At 42.1% G+C, this 21,927-nt stretch overlaps 1 protein-coding gene across 1 annotated transcript; it reads right to left on the bottom strand.

Moving 5' to 3' along the window:
• Positions 1-5,220: 5,220 nt before the first annotated feature.
• LOC129839834 (zinc finger protein ZFP2-like) lies at positions 5,221-17,613 on the bottom strand. Its single transcript, XM_055907503.1, has 2 exons — positions 16,881-17,613; positions 5,221-7,025 (listed from the first exon to the last, which is right to left on the bottom strand). Exons 1-2 carry the CDS (start codon positions 17,302-17,304, stop codon positions 5,710-5,712), a joined length of 1,740 nt encoding a protein of 579 aa, XP_055763478.1. The 5' UTR covers positions 17,305-17,613; the 3' UTR covers positions 5,221-5,709.
• Between the last annotated feature and the right edge of the window lie 4,314 nt (positions 17,614-21,927).

Raw genomic sequence — 21,927 nt, forward strand, 5'->3', positions numbered from 1 at the left:
TGCAGCCCTTTCGATGAGAATGGGGATGTGCTCGGTCCTCCATTTCCTGTAGTCCACAATCATCTCCTTTGTCTTGATCACATTGAGGGAGAGGTTGTTGTCCTGGCACCACACGGTCAGGCATGACTGGCCAGGCATGACCGATTACCCAACAGTGGTAGACCTGATCACCAACAACAACGAGACAGCCTATAGGGAGGAGGTCAGAGACCTGGCCGTGTGGTGCCAGGACAACAACCTCTCCCTCAGCGACGATACAGCCTATAGGGAGGAGGTCAGAGACCTGGCCGTGTGGTGCCAGGACAACAACCTCTCCCTCAACGTGATCAACACAAAGGAGATGATTGAGTGAACAGGGAGTACAGGAGGGGACTGAGCACGCACCCCTGAGGGGCGCCCCGTGTTGAGGATCAGCGTGGCGGATGTGTTGTTACCTACCCTCACCACCTGGGGGCGGCCCGTCAGGAAGTCCAGGATCCAGTTGCAGAGGGAGATGTTCAGTTCCAGGGTCCTTAGCTTAGTGATGAGCTTTGAGGGTACTATGGTGTTGAACGCTGAGCTGTAGTCAATGAATAGCATTCTCACATAGGTGTTCCTTTTGTCCAGGTGGGAAAGGGCAGTGTGGAGTGCAATAGAGATTGCATCATCATGGGGACATTATTATTACATCATCATGAACAGACAGGTTTACACATCACTGGGACATTATTACATCATCATTAACAGACAGGTTTAAACATCACTGAGACATTATTACATCAACATTAACAGACAGGTTTACACATCACTGGGACATTATTACATCAACATTAACAGACAGGTTTACACATCACTGGGACATTATTACATCATCATTAACAGACAGGTTTACACATCACTGGGACATTATTACATCATCATTAACAGACAGGTTTAAACATCACTGAGACATTATTACATCAACATTAACAGACAGGTTTACACATCACTGGGACATTATTACATCAACATTAACAGACAGGTTTACACATCACTGGGACATTGTTACATCATCATTAACAGACAGGTTTACACATCACTGGGACATTATTACATCATCATTAACAGACAGGTTTACACATCACTGGGACATTATTACATCATCATTAACGGACAGGTTTAAACATCACTGAGACATTGTTACATCATCATTAACAGACAGGTTTACACATCACTGGGACATTATTACATCATCATTAACAGACAGGTTTACACATCACTGGGACATTGTTACATCATCATTAAGAGACAGGTTTACACTTCACTGAGACATTGTTACATCATCATTAACAGACAGGTTTACACATCACTGGGACATTATTACATCATCATTAACAGACAGGTTTACACATCACTGGGACATTGTTACATCATCATTAAGAGACAGGTTTACACTTCACTGAGACATTGTTACATCATCATTAACAGACAGGTTTACACATCACTGGGACATTATTACATCATCACTGGGACATAGTGATGTGCCCATGAGTAAACATTTCACTACACCATTTAGCCTACATCCTGTAACCTGCGCATGTGACCAATGAAACGTTGATTCGATTCGATTATTCAGTACAAACCTTGATTTCCATCTAAATCAACAGACTGATTGTGTCTGTATCTGTGTAGCAGCAGATTAATACGCTGCGATCTCATGTGAGGATGACATCATGAGAACAGGTGGCTTCAGAGAAGATGGAAACCCCCCCTGAGTTCGACAGGACGGCCATTTTTCTACAGGAGAAACAAACGTCTGTTATTGGAGGTTAGAAAGACACACTGGAGAGATGATATTTCGGGTGTGATCAGTCGATGCAGATACAACTAACATTCTGTAATGTCTGTTTTTTTTAACCTTTATTTAACTTGTCAAGTCAATTAATTCGGCTATTAAAAGCCAACTGACATTTACTCCTGAGGTGCTGACCTGTTGCACCCTCGACAACCACTGTGATTATTATTATCTGACCCTGCTGGTCATCTATGAACATTTGAACATCTTGGCCATGTTCTGTTATAATCTCCACCCGGCACAGCCAGCAGAGGACTGGCCACCCCTCATAGCCTGGTTCCTTTCTAAGTTTCTTCCTAGGTTTTGGCCTTTCTAGGGAGTTTTTCCTAGCCACCGTGCTTCTACACCTGCATTGCTTGCTGTTTGGGGTTTTAGGCTGGGTTTCTGTACAGCACTTTGAGATATCAGCTGATGTAAGAAGGGCTTTATAAATACATTTGATTTGATTTGAATTAAAAACAAATTCTTCTTTACAATTTTGGCTTAGGAACAGTGGGTTAACTGCCTTGTTCAGGGGCAGAACGACAGATTTTTACCTTGTCAGCTCGGGGATTCAATCCACCAACCTTTCGGTTACTGGCCCAACGGTCTAACCACTAGGCTACCTGCCGCCCTGTTAATGATAATGTAATTACCTTGTCCCAGTGATGCGTATACCCATGGCTGATTCCAGGGGACGCTGGTCACTAGCATGGGCTGGGAAAGACACTGGGCCACACTCACGCTATATAGCTAGCTAGGTTAGCTAGAAAAGCAAAATGGCCCATCTGGTTAGCATCTAAAACAGCTAGCTACCTAGCTAACGTTAGTGAGAGAGCGTTAGCAAGCCACAATGGAGCCGAATTGAATGTAATCTAGCTAGCTAGCTAGATTTAGCTAGCTGCTGTCACCATATAGCTGGCTACAGTTAGTTCATTAACTCAACTTTTAACTCAACCTTCCATAGCAGTCTGTCCTGTAGCTACATTCTATAGCTTTACACTCAACCTTCCAACTATGTTATGACTATAACTACTGTTCCCTGAAGGATGGAACGAGGTATATCATATTCTGACCCTGCACCGACAGGGGATTTAGGCTCGCTGAAAAGCAGTACTGAATTTAGGAAATGGATGCGAGCCCCGGTATTATAGCCAGGAAGACATGGCTTCCGAGGGCGGGCTCGGAAGTTTTCAGGTGAATATGATTGGACTCTCCCATAGAATGTTATCTCGTCCCCTCCTTCAGGAAACAGTAGTTATATTCATAACTGTACATTTTTCCACCTCTCTCACAAGGATCCACCCCTTATTTTCATGACATACCCAAATCTAACTGCCTGTAGCTCAGGACCTGAATTAAGGAAATGCATTTTCTTGATACAATTTGAAAGGAAACACTTTGAAGTTGTAGAAATGTGAAATGAATGTAGGAGACACATTAGATCTGGTAAAAGATAATACAAAGGGAAAAAAACAACCGTTTAAAAAAATATATATATTGAACCATCATCTTTGAAATGCAAGACAAAGGCCATAATGTATTATTCCATCCCAGGCGGAATTTAGATTTTGGCCACTAGATGGCAGCAGTGTATGTGCAAAGTTTTAGACTGATCCAATGAACCATTGCATTTCTGTTCAAAATGTTGTATCAAGACCGCCCAAAATGTGCCTAATTGGTTTATTAATAACTTTTCAAGTTCATAACTGTGCACTCTCCTCAAACAATAGCATGGTATTCTTTCACCTTAACTTCTCTAGGCTAGGGGGCAGCATTTTCACTTTTGGATAAATAGCGTGCCCAATTTCAACTTCCTTCTACTCATCCCCAGAATATAAGATATGCATATTATTAGTAAATTTGGATATAAAAACACTCTGAAGTTTCTAAAACTGTTTGAATCATGTCTGTGAGTATCACAGAACTTATGTAACAGGCAAAACCCCGAGGACTAACCATTCAGATTTTTTTTTTTGTTGAGGTCACCGTCTGTTCAATGAGTTTTCATTGGGATACTAGATTTCTAATCAACCTGTTTGCAGTTCCTACCGCTTCCACTGGATGTCACCAGTCTTTGGAAATTGGTTGAGGTTATTCCTTTGTGCAATGAAGAAGAACGGCCATCTGGAATCAGTGTAACGTTATGTGTACTGTTTGAGAGTTGCGCAAGACTAGAAAAGTAGCGCTAGTTTGTTGACCTCCTGTATTGAAAACAGATAGACCCGTCTTCAATTTGATCGATTATTAACGTTTACAAATACCTTAAGTTGTATTACAAAAGTAGTTTGAAATGTTTTGGCAAAGTTTAGAGGTAAGTTTTGAGATATTTTGTAGTGACGTTGTTCAAAAATTGAGCTGTTTTTTTCTGGATCAAACGCGCCAAATAAATGGACATTTTGGACATATATGGACGGAATTAATCGAACAAAAGGACCATTTATGATGTTTATGGGACATATTGGAGTGCCAACAAAAGAAATTCGTCAAAGGTAAGGCATGATTTATATCTTATTTCTGCGTTTTGTGTTGCGCCTGCAGGGTTGAAATATGCTACACTCTCTTTGTTTACTGTTGTGCTATCATCAGATAATAGCATCTTATGCTTTCGTCGAAAACCCTTTTTGAAATCTGACATGTCGGCTGAATTCACAACAAGTGTAGCTTTAATATGGTATCTTATATGTGTGATTTAATGAAAGTTTGATTTTATATAATGTTTTTGAATTTGGCGCTCTACATTTTCCCTGGCTATTGGCCAAGTGGGACGCAAGCATCCCACATATCCCAGAGAGCTTTTAATATGTATTGGCAATAATTAACTTAAGGGTGAGGCATGGAATAATAAAACATGTATATTTTGTCAGGCTGAATGTTTGAAATATGAGGTGATTTGAGTCATGCTTCTTCAGTAGTGGAATAAAGACAATTAGCACTTGGATGTTGTCAAGAAATACTGGAGCGATGTCCATCGTCAGTGTGACTAGGCACCAGGCTTCTATTTCAATGGTAATTACAGAACAATTTTTAGAGGGCCTCAAACTCCCTCTACATTTCTACTGGGAGAATCATCAAGCCATTATTTAGGGGGGAAGGAGCACCAAACTCCCTCTACATTTCTACTGAGAGCATCATCAAGCCATTCTTTAGGGGGGGGGGGGGGGGGGGGATTAGTCTCAAACTCCTTCTACATTTCTACTGAGAGCATCATCAAGCCATTCTTTAAGGGGGGGTCTCAAACTCCCTCTACATTTTCAGCCTCTGTTTTACTACTACACACAACAGCTTCAGTCTCAGAAATTGTGTGAACGGAAATCCCTTCTTCAGAAATGTGGGATGTGCACTAGAAGAGTGTAGGATACTGCTCTTGTCTGTAGGTTTTGTGTACTTAGTAGTGGACAAAGACCCGGAGTGAATGCACAAGGGTATCAAGGAAGGATCTCTAACTCAATATATATATTTTACATTGTGACATTATTCATTAAAATACTCCTTCTACAATGTTAAAACATTCTACATTGTGACATCATTAAAACACTCCTACTACAATGTTAAAACATTCTACATTGTGACATCATTAAAACACTCCTACTACAATGTTAAAACATTCTACATTGTGACATCATTAAAATACTCCTTCTACAATGTTAAAACATTCTACATTGTGACATCATTAAAACACTCCTACTACAATGTTAAAACATTCTACATTGTGACATCATTAAAATACTCCTTCTACAATGTTAAAACATTCTACATTGTGACATTATTTCATTGACATCATAAAACAACTCCTTCCTGTATATTCTGATGTTTGATCAGATATATTTTACCAGAGTATCTCTTCACACATTGATCACAGCTACATTATTTATTTCCTGTGTGTATATCAGAGTAAAATTCTTCCCATATTGATTTCAACTATGAGGATTCTGTCCTGTGTGTGTTCTCTGGTGCATAGACAGATGGCTAGATGTAGTAAAACACTTCCCACATTGAGCACAGCTATAAGGTTTCTCTCCTGTGTGCGTTCTCTGGTGTCTAGTCAGACTGTTAGACTTAATAAAACTCTTCCCACATTGAGTACAGCTATAAGGTTTCTCTCCTGTGTGTGTTCTCTGGTGTACTATCAAGCTGTGTGAGTGAGTAAAGCTCTTCCCACATTGATCACAGCTATAAGGCTTCTCTCCTGTGTGTGTTCTCTGGTGTACTATCAAGCTGTTTGAGTGAGTAAATCTCTTCCCACATTGATCACAGCTATAAGGCTTCTCTCCTGTGTGTGTTCTCTGATGTGATTTTAAATGTCCCGACGAAACAAATCTCTTTCCACAGTCGGAGCAGTGGTAAGGTTTCTCTCCGGTGTGTGTTCTCTGGTGTACTATCAAGCTGTTTGAGTGAGTAAAGCTCTTCCCACATTGATAACAGCTATAAGGTTTCTCTCCAGTGTGAATTCTCTGGTGTAATTGTAATGTAGATGATTTTGAAAAGCTCTTCCCACAGTCAGAGCAGCTATAAGGTTTCTCTCCGGTGTGAATTCTCTGGTGTGATTGTAATATAGATGATTTTGAAAAGCTCTTCCCACAGTCAGAGCAGCTATAAGGCTTCTCTCCTGTATGGCTTCTCTGATGTATTTTAAGGTCTGCTGAAGAGGTGAATCTCTTCTCACAGTCAGAGCAACAGTGAGGTTTCTCGCCAGTGTGTATTCTCAGGTGTGCTGTCATGCTGCTTGAGGCAGCAAAACTCTTCCCACATTGATTACAGCTATACGGCTTATCTCCTGTGTGTGTTCTCTGGTGCAACGTCAGCTGGCTAGATGTAGTAAAATTCATCCCACATTGATCACAGATATAAGGCTTCTCTCCTGTGTGTGTTCTCTGATGTGATTTTAAATGTCCTGACGAAACAAATCTCTTTACACAGTCAGAGCAGTGGTAAGGCTTCTCTCCTGTGTGTGTTCTCTGGTGTGTTTTCAGGCTGCTTGGAACATTAAAACTCTTCCCACACTGATCACAGATATACGGTTTCTCTCCTGTATGGATTCTCTGGTGTCTTATAAGGTCTGCCGAAGAGGTAAGTCTCTTCCCACAGTCAGCGCAGCAGTGAGGTGTCTTTCCTGTGGGTCTCCGCTGGTGTTTCTCGAGGTGTTCTGATGTGGAGGGACTCTTCTCTGCCTCGTCAGCATCATGTTGTTGTTGAGGCTCCCCAGAGGATCCACGATAGTCACGTCTCTCTCCTGTGTGAATGACAAAGTCAGACAGATGATAAAAGGCCCACAACAGCAGAGATCCACTGTAGGAGGTGATGCCAACAGCATAGCCATGATGTTGTACAACAATTGACGTCTGTAATGAATGTTAAAATTATTTGACACATTTAGTCTTGTTTTCACATTAGTAGTAAAATACTGTCTATTTGAGGTAAAAGGTGATTGCCCGTGATGTTTTATAACAATTTAAGTCATTTATAGGTTTCTTATGAGTGCATTTCACAATACTTTTGGATTATAATTGTAAAGGCTACTTTATGCCATTGTTTCAAAACAACTGCTTTATACTTTTAAAAAAACTTTAATTTCAACCAGAAAAATCTCTTTGGCTAGCTTTGCTGACAGTCTATGTCAATAAGAGTTAGCATTCCAGCTAACAGCTTTGCTACCAGCCTATGTCAATAAGCGTTCGCATACTAGCTAACAGCTTTGCTTCCAGCCTATGTCAATAAGCGTTAGCATTTAAGCTAACAGCTTTACTACCAGCCTATGTCAATAAGCGTTAGCATTCCACCTCACAGCTTTGCCTCAAGCCTATGTCAATAAGCGTTAGCATACTAGCTAACAGCTTTGCTTCCGGCTATGTCAATAAGCGTTAGCATTCTAGCTCACAGCTTTGACTCCAGCCTATGTCAATAAGCGTTAGCATACTAGCAAACAGCTTTGACTCCAGCCTATGTCAATAAGCGTTAGCATTTAAGCTAACAGCTTTGCTTCCAGCCTATGCCAATAAGCGTTAGCATTCCACCTCACAGCTTTGCCTCCAGCCTATGTCAATAAGCGTTAGCATACTAGCTAACAGCTTGGCCTCCAGCCTATGTCAATAAGCGTTAGCATTCTAGCTAAAAGCTTTGCCTCCTGCCTATGTCAATAAGCGTTAGCATTTAAGCTAATAGCTTTGCTTCCAGCCTATGTCAATAAGCGTTAGCATTATAGCTAACAGCTTTGCTAACAGCCTATGTCAATAAGCGTTAGCATTATAGCTAACAGCTTTGCTACCAGCCTATGTCAATAAGCGTTAGCATTCCACCTCACAGCTTTGCCTCCAGCCTATGTCAATAAGCGTTAGCATTCTAGCTAACAGCTTTACTACCAGCCTATGTCAATAAGCGTTAGCATTCCACCTCACAGCTTTGCCTCCAGCCTATGTCAATAAGCGTTAGCATACTAGCTAACAGCTTTGCTTCCGGCTATGTCAATAAGCGTTAGCATTCTAGCTCACAGCTTTGACTCCAGCCTATGTCAATAAGCGTTAGCATACTAGCTAACAGCTTTGCTTCCAGCCTATGTCAATAAGCGTTAGCATTCTAGCTAAAAGCTTTGCCTCCTGCCTATGTCAATAAGCGTTAGCATTTAAGCTAACAGCTTTGCTTCCAGCCTATGCCAATAAGCGTTAGCATTCTAGCTAACAGCTTTGCTTCCAGCCTATGTCAATAAGCGTTAGCATTCCACCTCACAGCTTTGCCTCCAGCCTATGTCAATAAGCGTTAGCATACTAGCTAACAGCTTTGCTTCCAGCCTATGTCAATAAGCGTTAGCATTCTAGCTAACAGCTTTGCTACCAGCCTATGTCAATAAGCGTTAGCATTGTAGCTAACAGCTTTGCTACCAGCCTATGTCAATAAGCGTTAGCATTATAGCTAACAGCTTTGCTTCCAGCCTATGTCAATAAGCGTTAGCATTCCACCTCACAGCTTTGCCTCCAGCCTATGTCAATAAGCGTTAGCATACTAGCTAACAGCTTTGCTTCCAGCCTATGTCAATAAGCGTTAGCATACTAGCTAACAGCTTTGCTACCAGCCTATGTCAATAAGCGTTAGCATACTAGCTAACAGCTTTGCTTCCAGCCTATGTCAATAAGCGTTAGCATTCCACCTCACAGCTTTGCTTCCAGCCTATGTCAATAAGCGTTAGCATACTAGCTAACAGCTTTGCTACCAGCCTATGTCAATAAGCGTTAGCATACTAGCTAACAGCTTTGCTACCAGCCTATGTCAATAAGCGTTAGCATTCTAGCTAACAGCTTTGCTTCCAGCCTATGTCAATAAGCTTTAGCATACTAGATAACAGCTTTGCTACCAGCCTATGTCAATAAGCGTTAGCATACTAGATAACAGCTTTGCTACCAGCCTATGTCAATAAGCGTTAGCATTCTAGCTAACAGCTTTGCTACCAGCCTATGTCAATAAGCGTTAGCATTCTAGCTAACAGCTTTGCTACCAGCCTATGTCAATAAGCGTTAGCATTCTAGCTAACAGCTTTGCTTCCAGCCTATGTCAATAAGCTTTAGCATACTAGATAACAGCTTTGCTACCAGCCTATGTCAATAAGCGTTAGCATACTAGATAACAGCTTTGCTACCAGCCTATGTCAATAAGCGTTAGCATTCTAGCTAACAGCTTTGCTACCAGCCTATGTCAATAAGCGTTAGCATTCTAGCTAACAGCTTGCTACCAGCCTATGTCAATAAGCGTTAGCATACTAGCTAACAGCTTTGCTACCAGCCTATGTCAATAAGCGTTAGCATACTAGCTAACAGCTTTGCTTCCAGCCTATGTCAATAAGCGTTAGCATTCTAGCTAACAGCTTTGCTTCCAGCCTAGCGTTAGCATTTAAGCTAACAACTGCTGCATCCAAAATACATATTTGTAATTATCAACCAAATAGTCTCTTAGAGAAATAATCAAACAATTGTAAGTCTATGACAACCCCAAAAACTGTTTATTGTTTAGCAGTAATAACCTGGTAAATCCCAGATGATAGCATAGACCTAATTTAGGACCCATAACTTCACCTAACAACAACATAGACCTAGGACTATAAATCATTTAAAACAACATTTAAAACATGGACAAAAAAATGTTTTTGTCATGACATTTCATAACCTGATCACCAGATAATTTTGTGAATAATCCCACTAGGCTACTCTGTAATGTGATGTCATTCTAAATGTCCTGAATAAAGGAAAATAGCTCTGTGTGTTGTACAATAGCCTATCCATCAAGGAACAGTTCTCTACACATTATGAGCTAAGTATCTCTGTGTGTCCAAACTGACACAGAAACATTTGAAAACATTAAACACACTACCTTGAAGCTTTCTCAGTTAAATCTAACTAGACCCTGCTGTGAATCAAATCAAATGTTACTTGTCACATGCTCCGAATACAACAGGTGTAGTAGACCTCACAGTGATATGCAGAATACAACAGGTGTAGTAGACCTTACAGTGAAATACTGACTGACCAGCCCTTAACCAACAGGTGTAGACCTCACAGTGAAATGCTGACTGTCCAGCCCTTAACCAACAGGTGTAGACCAGGTGTAGACCTCACAGTGATATGCAGAATACAACAGGTGTAGACCTCACAGTGATATGCAGAATACAACAGGTGTAGTAGACCTCACAGTGATATGCAGAATACAACAGGTGTAGTAGACCTCACAGTGAAATGCTGAATACAACAGGTGTAGTAGACCTCACAGTGAAATGCTGAATACAACAGGTGTAGTAGACCTTACAGTGAAATGCTGAATACAACAGGTGTAGTAGACCTTACAGTGAAATGCTGACTGACCAGCCCTGAACCAACAGGTGTAGACCTCACAGTGAAATGCTGACTGACCAGCCCTTAACCTATAGGTGTAGACCTCACAGTGAAATGCTGACTGACCAGCCCTGAACCAACAGGTGTAGACCTCACAGTGAAATACTGACTGACCAGCCCTTAACCTATAGGTGTAGACCTCACAGTGAAATGCTGACTGACCAGCCCTGAACCAACAGGTGTAGACCTCACAGTGAAATGCTGACTGTCCAGCCTTTAACCTATAGGTGTAGACCTCACAGTGAAATACAGACTGACCAGCCCTTAACCAACAGGTGTAGACCTCACAGTGAAATACAGACTGACCAGCCCTTAACCAACAGGTGTAGACCTCACAGTGAAATACTGACTGACCAGTCCTTAACCAACAGGTGTAGACCTTAACCAACAGGTGTAGACCTCACAGTTAAATGCAGACTGACCAGCCTTTAACCAACAGGTGTAGACCTTAACCAACAGGTGTAGACCTCACAGTGAAATACTGACTGTCCAGCCTTTAACCAACATGTGTAGACCTTAACCAACAGGTGTAGACCTCACAGTGAAATACTGACTGACCAGCCCTTAACCTATAGGTGTAGACCTCACAGTGAAATACTGACTGACCAGCCCTTAACCAACAGGTGTAGACCTCACAGTGAAATGCTGACTGACCAGCCTTTAACCAACAGGTGTAGACCTCACAGTGAAATGCTGACTGACCAGCCCTTAACCAACAGGTGTAGACCTCACAGTGAAATACTGACTGACCAGCCTTTAACCTATAGGTGTAGACCTCACAGTGAAATGCTGACTGTCCAGCCCTTAACCAACAGGTGTAGACCTTAACCAACAGGTGTAGACCTCACAGTGAAATACTGACTGACCAGCCCTTAACCAACAGGTGTAGACCTCACAGTGAAATGCTGACTGACCAGCCCTTAACCAACAGGTGTAGACCTCACAGTGAAATGCTGACTGACCAGCCCTTAACCAACAAGTGTAGAACTCACAGTGAAATACTGACTGTCCAGCCCTTAACCAACAGGTGTAGACCTCACAGTGAAATACTGACTGACCAGCCCTTAACCAACAGGTGTAGACCTCACAGTGAAATACTGACTGACCAGCCCTTAACCAACAGGTGTAGACCTTAACCAACAGGTGTAGACCTCACAGTGAAATACTGACTGACCAGCCCTTAACCAACAGGTGTAGACCTCACAGTGAAATACTGACTGACCAGCCCTTAACCAACAGGTGTAGACCTCACAGTGAAATGCTGACTGACCAGCCCTTAACCAACAGGTGTAGACCTCACAGTGAAATACTGACTGACCAGCCCTTAACCAACAGGTGTAGACCTCACAGTGAAATACTGACTGACCAGCCCTTAACCAACAGGTGTAGACCTCACAGTGAAATGCTGACTGTCCAGCCTTTAACCTATAGGTGTAGACCTCACAGTGAAATACAGACTGACCAGCCCTTAACCAACAGGTGTAGACCTCACAGTGAAATACAGACTGACCAGCCCTTAACCAACAGGTGTAGACCTCACAGTGAAATACAGACTGACCAGCCCTTAACCAACAGGTGTAGACCTCACAGTGAAATACAGACTGACCAGCCCTTAACCAACAGGTGTAGACCTCACAGTGAAATACTGACTGACCAGTCCTTAACCAACAGGTGTAGACCTTAACCAACAGGTGTAGACCTCACAGTTAAATGCAGACTGACCAGCCTTTAACCAACAGGTGTAGACCTTAACCAACAGGTGTAGACCTCACAGTGAAATACTGACTGTCCAGCCTTTAACCAACATGTGTAGACCTTAACCAACAGGTGTAGACCTCACAGTGAAATACTGACTGACCAGCCCTTAACCTATAGGTGTAGACCTCACAGTGAAATACTGACTGACCAGCCCTTAACCAACAGGTGTAGACCTCACAGTGAAATGCTGACTGACCAGCCTTTAACCAACAGGTGTAGACCTCACAGTGAAATGCTGACTGACCAGCCCTTAACCAACAGGTGTAGACCTCACAGTGAAATACTGACTGACCAGCCTTTAACCTATAGGTGTAGACCTCACAGTGAAATGCTGACTGTCCAGCCCTTAACCAACAGGTGTAGACCTTAACCAACAGGTGTAGACCTCACAGTGAAATACTGACTGACCAGCCCTTAACCAACAGGTGTAGACCTCACAGTGAAATGCTGACTGACCAGCCCTTAACCAACAGGTGTAGACCTCACAGTGAAATGCTGACTGACCAGCCCTTAACCAACAAGTGTAGAACTCACAGTGAAATACTGACTGTCCAGCCCTTAACCAACAGGTGTAGACCTCACAGTGAAATGCTGACTGACCAGCCCTTAACCAACAGGTGTAGACCTCACAGTGAAATACTGACTGACCAGCCCTTAACCAACAGGTGTAGACCTCACAGTGAAATACTGACTGACCAGCCCTTAACCAACAGGTGTAGACCTCACAGTGAAATACTGACTGACCAGCCCTTAACCAACAGGTGTAGACCTCACAGTGAAATACTGACTGACCAGCCCTTAACCAACAGGTGTAGACCTTAACCAACAGGTGTAGACCTCACAGTGAAATAATGACTGACCAGCCCTTAACCAAAAGGTGTAGACCTTAACCAACAGGTGTAGACCTCACAGTGAAATACTGACTGACCAGCCCTTAACCAACAGGTGTAGACCTCACAGTGAAATGCTGACTGACCAGCCCTTAACCAACAAGTGTAGACCTCACAGTGAAATACTGACTGACCAGCCCTTAACCAACAGGTGTAGACCTTAACCAACAGGTGTAGACCTCACAGTGAAATGCTGACTGGCCAGCCCTTAACCAACAGGTGTAGACCTCACAGTGAAATGCTGACTGACCAGCCCTGAACCAACAGGTGTAGACCTCACAGTGAAATACTGACTGACCAGCCCTTAACCAACAGGTGTAGACCTCACAGTGAAATGCTGACTGGCCAGCCCTTAACCAACAGGTGTAGACCTCACAGTGAAATGCTGACTGACCAGCCCTTAACCAACAGGTGTAGACCAAATGTAGACAGGTGTAGACCTCACAGTGAAATCTTTGGAGGGAACTGAAAGTCCGTATTGCCCAGCGACAGCCCCGAAACCTGAAGGATTTGTATGAAGGAGTGGGCCAAAATCCCTGCTGCAGTGTGTGCAAACCTGGTCAAGAACTACAGGAAACGTATGATCTCTGTAATTGCAAACAAAGGTTTCTGTACCAAAATATTAAGTTCTGCTTTTCTGATGTATCAAATACTTATGTCATGCAATAAAATGCAAATGAATTACTTAAAAATCATACAATGTGATTTTCTGGATTTTTGTTTTAGATTCCGTCTCTCACAGTTGAAGTGTACCTATGATAAAAATTACAGACCTCTACATGCTTTGTAAGTAGGAAAACCTGCAAAACCGGCAGTGTCTCAAATACTTGCTCTCCCCACTGTATATACAGGGTGTTACGGTACAGAGTCAATGTGGAGGCTATATACAGGGTGTTACGGTACAGAGTCAATGTGGAGGCTATATACAGGGGGTACCGGTACAGAGTCAATGTGAGGGCTATATACAGGGGGTACCGGTACAGAGTCAATGTGGAGACTATATACAGGGTGTTACGGTACAGAGTCAATGTGGAGGCTATATACAGGGTGTTACGGTACAGAGTCAATGTGGAGGCTATATACAGGGTGTTACGGTACAGAGTCAATGTGGAGGCTATATACAGGGTGTTACGGTACAGAGTCAATGTGGAGGCTATATACAGGGGGTACCGGTACAGAGTCAATGTGGAGACTATATACAGGGTGTTACGGTACAGAGTCAATGTGGAGGCTATATACAGGGGGTACCGGTACAGAGTCAATGTGGAGGCTATATACAGGGTGTTACGGTACAGAGTCAATGTGGAGGCTATATACAGGGTGTTACGGTACAGAGTCAATGTGGAGGCTATATACAGGGTGTTACGGTACAGAGTCAATGTGGAGGCTATATACAGGGTGTAACGGTACAGAGTCAATGTGGAGGCTATATACAGGGGGTACCGGTACAGAGTCAATGTGGAGACTATATACAGGGTGTTACGGTACAGAGTCAATGTTGAGGCTATATACAGGGTGTTACGGTATAGAGTCAATGTGGAGGCTATATACACGGTGTTACGGTACAGAGTCAATGTGGAGGCTATATACAGGGTGTTACGGTACAGAGTCAATGTGGAGGCTATATACAGGGTGTTACGGTACAGAGTCAATGTGGAGGCTATATACAGGGGGTACCGGTACAGAGTCAATGTGGAGGCTATATACAGGGTGTTACGGTACAGAGTCAATGTGGAGAATATATACAGGGAGTACCGGTACAGAGTCAATGTGGAGGCTATATACAGGGGTACCGGTACAGAGTCAATGTGGAGGCTATATACAGGGGGTACCGGTACAGAGTCAATGTGGAGGCTATATACAGGGGGTACCGGTACAGAGTCAATGTGGAGGCTATATACAGGGGGTACCGGTACAGAGTCAATGTGGAGGCTATATACAGGGTGTTACGGTACAGAGTCAATGTGGAGGCTATATACAGGGGGTACCGGTACAGAGTCAATGTGGAGACTATATACAGGGGGTACCGGTACCGAGTCAATGTGGAGGTTATATACAGGAGGTACCGGTACCGAGTCAGTGTGGAGGCTATATACAGGGGGTACCGAGTCAATGTGGAGGCTATATACAGGGGGTACCGAGTCAGTGTGCGGGGGTACAGGTTAGTTGAGGTAATATGTACATGTAGGTAGGGGTGAAGTGACTATGTATACATACTATACTATATATATATATATATACACTATACTATATATATACACTATACTATATATATACAGTATACTATATATATATATATATATATATATATATATATATATATATATATATATATATATATATATATATATATATATATATATACACACTATACACATATATATATATATATATCTATACATAGTTAGTTTACCCCTACCTACATGTACACTGCTGCTACTCACTGTTTATTATCTATGCATAGTCACTTCACCCCTACCTACATGTACACTGCTGTTACTCTCTGTTTATTATCTATACATAGTCACTTCACCCCTACATACATGTACATATTACCTCAACTAACCTTTACCCCCGCACATTGACTCGGTACCCCCTGTATATAGTCTCCACACTGACTCGGTACCCCCTGTATATAGTCTCCACACTGACTCGGTACCCCCTGTATATAGCCTCCACACTGACTCGGTACCCCCTGTATATAGCCTCCACACTGACTCGGTATCCCCTGTATATAGCCTCCACACTGACTCGGTACCCCCTGTATATAGCCTCCACATTGACTCGGTACCCCCTGTATACAGCCTCCACACTGACTCGGTATCCCCTGTATATAGCCTCCACATTGAATCGGTATCCCCTGTATATAGCCTCCACATTGACTCGGTATCCCCTGTATATAGCCTCCACACTGACTCGGTACCCCCTGTATATAGCCTCCACACTGACTCGGTACCCCCTGTATATAGCCTCCACATTGACTCTGTACCAGTACCACCTGTATATAGCCTAGTTATTGGTATTTTATTGTGTTACTTTAGCTTATTTGCTAAATATTTTCTCAACTCTTCTTGAACTGCAATGTATTGGGGTGGCAGGTGGCCTATTGGTTAGAGTGGAGGGGTGGCAGGTAGCCTAGTGGTTAGAGTGGAGGGGTGGCAGGTAGCCTAGTGGTTAGAGCGTTGGACTAGTAACCAAAAGGTTGCTGGATCGAATCCCTGAGCTGACAAGGTAAAAACCTGTCGTTCTTCCCCCTGAACAGTTAACCCACTGTTCCCCCCGGAAGGCCGTCATTGAAAATAAGAATTTGTTCTAAAACTGAGTTAAATAGTTAAATAAAGGTACAATTCAATGTTGGTTAAGGGCTTGTAAGTAAGCATTTCATGGTAAGGTCTATACTTGTTGTATTCGACGCATGTGACAAATACAGTTTGATTTGATAACATATTTTGTGGATATGAATGACTATTTCTTGCCAATTAAAAATCTGGGTACTTTTCATAGCTTTTGTCACATCAGTTGAACAACTGCGGAGTAAATAACCCCTGTTTTTAGGACAGTACTTACTGGTGTTAATCAGATCGCCTGTGTCCTCCTCTTCATCTTTCAATGTGACAGTAATCTCTCCTTCCTTCTTCACTCCAAAAACGGCATCCTCCTCTTTCTCTTTCTCCTCTTCTTTTACTGTAACATCCTCCTCCTCTTTCACTCTGAACGCGTCTTCCTCCTCTTTCACTGAAACGTCTTTCTCTTCTTCTTTTACTGTAACAGCCTCACCCTCTTTCACTCTGAACGCGTCTTCCTCTTCTTTCACTAAAATGTCTTTCTCTTCTTCTTTCACGGTAACAGCCTCATCCTCTACTTCTTGTTTTACTGTCACATCCTCTTCTTCCTTCTCCTCTTTCACGACAACGTTCAGCCCCAGACCCTCTTTCTCCGTCCAGCAGACCTCCTCTTCTTCAACAGGAGACGAGTAGCTTGGTGAACTCATGGTCGGGGATGTTAGCTAACAGCTAGCTAGCTAGGCTAATGCTAACTTAACGAGACAGCTAGCTAGCTAGGCTAATACTAACTTAACGAGACAGCTAGCTAGCTAGGCTAATGATAACTTAACGAGACAGCTAGCTGAACGTAAATAGGAAATTAAATTGGATAATTATCTAAACGACATAAATGTGTTCAAAACAGAGTGGCTCATATACCAGAAAGCGTCTAAAGAACTTGAACGTTTCCGCTATGTTGACTAGCAAGCTACCGAGATGGCTGACAAGCTGTTGTTGCTTTTCTTCTTAGAGTTTTTATCGGCGGATCGCAACCGACCGAGAGGTGTAAACACCGCCCCCTACAGTACTGGAGTGTGAAGCCCGTTATTAATACCGATATATTCTTCTCTTATCTAAACCTTCATTTCTAACTAAACTACTCCCATCACCACCACACAATCTTTTCTCATTTCAGACGTTTGTTTTGTTATTTGTTATTTTATTTAACCTTTATTTAACTAGGCAAGTCAGTATTCAACTCTACTGTATTTTTGTCAATGCCACTCCGACATTGATTGTCCTTGTATTTATATATTTCTTTAAATCCATTATTTAACTTTTAGATTTGTGTGGGTAATGGCTGAATGGTAGAGGAAATGGTTGACCGTGTATTATTATGTTGTTAAATGTAATGATGTAGAGGGGGAGAGGTTCAAATAAAAAACGAATTATTTTTTTAACTAAATACTTGTGTTCCTAGCTCCAACAGTGCAGTAATATCTAACTAAATGCTTGTGTTCCTAGCTCCAACAGTGCAGTAGTATCTAACTAAATGCTTGTGTTCCTAGCTCCAACAGTACAGTAATATCTAACTAAATGCTTGTGTTCCTAGCTCCAACAGTAATATCTAACTAAATGCTTGTGTTCCTAGCTCCAACAGTAATATCTAACTAAATGCTTGTGTTCCTAGCTCCAACAGTAATATCTAACTAAATGCTTGTGTTCCTAGCTCCAACAGTAATATCTAACTAAATGCTTGTGTTCCTAGCTCCAACAGTAGTATCTAACTAAATGCTTGTGTTCCTAGCTCCAACAGTGCAGTAATATCTAACTAAATGCTTGTGTTTCTAGCTCCAACAGTCCAGTAATATCTAACTAAATGCTGGTGTTCCTAGCTCCAACAGTGCAGTAGTATCTAACTAAATGCTTGTGTTCCTAGCTCCAACAGTGCAGTAGTATCTAACTAAATGCTTGTGTTTCTAGCTCCAACAGTGCAGTAATATCTAACTAAATGCGTGTGTTCCTAGCTCCAACAGTGCAGTAATATCTAACTAAATGCTTGTGTTCCTAGCTCCAACAGTGCAGTAGTATCTAACTATATGCTTGTGTTCCTAGCTCCAACAGTAATACCTAACTAAATGCTTGTGTTCCTAGCTCCAACAGTAATATCTAACTAAATGCTTGTGTTCCTAGCTCCAACAGTAATATCTAACTAAATGCTTGTGTTCCTAGCTCCAACAGTGCAGTAGTATCTAACAATTCACAACAATACACACAAATCTAAAAGTAAAAGAATGTAATTAAGAAATATATAAATATTAGGACGATGTAAACATTATTAAAGTGACACGTGTTCCATTATTACAGAGGCCAGTGAATCCATATCATATGTATATAGGGCAGCAGCCTCTATGGTGCAAGGTTGAATGGCCGGGTGATAGCCGGCTAGTGATGACAATTTAACAGTCTGATGGCCTTGAGATAGAAGCTGTTTTTCAGTTTTCACTGCAGCCCTTTCGATGAGAATGGGGGCGTGCTCGGTCCTCCATTTCCTGTAGTCCACAATCATCTCCTTTGTCTCGATCACATTGAGGGAGAGGTTGTTGTCCTGGCACCACACGGTCAGGCATGACTGGCCAGGCATGACCGATTACCCAACAGTGGTAGACCTGATCACCGACAACAACGAGACAGCCTATAGGGAGGAGGTCAGAGACCTGGCCGTGTGGTGCCAGGACAACAACCTCTCCCTCAACGTGATCAACACAAAGGAGATGATTGAGTGAACAGGGAGTACAGGAGGGGACTGAGCACGCACCCCTGAGGGGCGCCCCGTGTTGAGGATCAGCGTGGCGGATGTGTTGTTACCTACCCTCACCACCTGGGGGCGGCCCGTCAGGAAGTCCAGGATCCAGTTGCAGAGGGAGATGTTCAGTTCCAGGGTCCTTAGCTTAGTGATGAGCTTTGAGGGTACTATGGTGTTGAACGCTGAGCTGTAGTCAATGAATAGCATTCTCACATAGGTGTTCCTTTTGTCCAGGTGGGAAAGGGCAGTGTGGAGTGCAATAGAGATTGCATCATCACGGGGACATTATTATTACATCATCATTAACAGACAGGTTTACACATCACTGGGACATTATTACATCATCATTAACAGACAGGTTTAAACATCACTGAGACATTATTACATCAACATTAACAGACAGGTTTACACATCACTGGGACATTATTACATCAACATTAACAGACAGGTTTACACATCACTGGGACATTATTACATCAACATTAACAGACAGGTTTACACATCACTGAGACATTGTTACATCATCATTAACGGACAGGTTTACACATCACTGAGACATTGTTACATCATCATTAACAGATAGGTTTACACATCACTGGGACATTGTTACATCATCATTAACAGACAGGTTTACACATCACTGGGACATTATTACATCATCATTAACAGACAGGGTTATACATCACTGAGACATTATTACATCATCATTAACAGACAGGTTTATATATCACTGAGACATTATTACATCATCATTAACAGACAGGTTTACACATCACTGGGTCATTATTACATCATCATTAACAGACAGGTTTACACATCACTGGGACATTATTACATCATCATTAACAGACAGGTTTACACATCACTGGGACATTATTACATCATCATTAACAGACAGGTTTACACATCACTGGGACATTATTACATCATCATTAACAGACAGGTTTACACATCACTGGGACATTATTACATCATCATTAACAGACAGGTGTACACATCACTGGGTCATAGTGGATGTGTACTGCACTGTTAAGAAGAGCCCATGAGTAAACATTTCACTACACCATTTAGTCTACATCCTGTATCCTGCCCATGTGACCAATAAAACGTTGATTTGATCACATCTGATTATTCAGTACAAACCTTGATTTCCATCTACATCAACAGACTGATTGTGTCTCTATCTGTGTAGCAGCAGATTAATACGCTGCACATCTGATGTGAGGATGACATCATGAGAACAGGTGGCTTCAGAAAAGATGGAAACCCCCCCGACATGACGGCCATTTTTCTACAGGAGAAACAAACGTCTGTTATTGGAGGTTAGAAAGACACGCTGGAAAGATGATAATTTCGGATGTGATCAGTCGAATCAGATACAACTAACATTCTGTAATGTCTGTTTTTTTTAACCTTTATTTAACTTGTCAAGTCAATTAATTTGGCTATTAAAAGCCAACTGACATTTACTCCTGAGGTGCTGACCCGGCACAGCCAGAAGAGGACTGGCCATAGCCTGGTTCCTTTCTAAGTTTCTTCCTAGGTTTTGGCCTATCTAGGGAGTTTTTCCTAGCCACCGTGCTTCTACACCTGCATTGCTTGCTGTTTGGGGTTTTAGGTTGGGTTTCTGTACAGCACTTTGTGATATCAGCTGATGTAATAAGGGCTTTATAAATACATTTGATTTGATTTGAATTAAAAACAAATTCTTCTTTACAATTTTGGCCGAGGAACAGTGGTTTAACTGCCTTGTTCAGGGTCAGAACGACAGATTTTTACCTTGTCAGCTCAGGGATTCAATCCACCAACTTTTCGGTTACTGGCCCAACGGTCTAACCACTAGGCTACCTGCCGCCCTGTTAATGATAATGTAATTACCTTGTCCCAGTGATGCGTATACCCATGGCTGATTCCAGGGGACGCTGGTCACTAGAATGGGCTGGGAAGACACTGGGCCACACTCACGCTATATAGCTAGCTAGGTTAGCCAGAAAAGCAAAATGGCCCATCTGGTTAGCATCTAAAACAGCTAGCTACCTAGCTAACGTTAGTGAGAGAGCGTTAGCAAGCCACAATGGAGCCGAATTGAATGTAATCTAGCTAGCTAGCTAGATTTAGCTAGCTGCTGTCACCATATAGCTAGCTACAGTTAGTTCATTAACTCAACTTTTAACTCAACCTTCCATAGCAGTCTGTCCTGTAGCTACATTCTATAGCTTTACACTCAACCTTCCAACTAACTGCCTGTAGCTCAGGACCTGAATTAAGGAAATGCATTTTTTTGATACCATTTGAAAGGAAACACTTTGCAGTTGTAGAAATGTGAAATTAATGTAGTAGACACATTAGATCTGGTAAAAGATAATACAAAGAAAAGAAAAACCGTAAAAAAATATATATATTGAACCATCATCTTTGAAATGCAAGAGAAAGGCCATAATGTATTATTCCATCCCAGGCGGAATTTAGATTTTGGCCACTAGATGGCAGCAGTGTATGTGCAAAGTTTTAGACTGATCCAATGAACCATTGCATTTCTGTTCAA

This window comes from Salvelinus fontinalis, chromosome 40 (genome assembly GCF_029448725.1).
Source record: "Salvelinus fontinalis isolate EN_2023a chromosome 40, ASM2944872v1, whole genome shotgun sequence".
In the NCBI taxonomy this organism is placed as follows: Eukaryota; Metazoa; Chordata; class Actinopteri; order Salmoniformes; family Salmonidae; genus Salvelinus; species Salvelinus fontinalis.

Bases quoted from the DNA above. Each gene is read 5' to 3' on its own strand.
- LOC129839834 (XM_055907503.1), bottom strand. From the start codon at position 17,304: ATGAGTTCACCAAGCTACTCGTCTCCTGTTGAAGAAGAGGAGGTCTGC. The intron at 7,026-16,880 runs GTAAGTACTGTC...TCATTCACACAG, and splicing joins AGGCGATCTGATTAACACCA to GAGAGAGACGTGACTATCGT.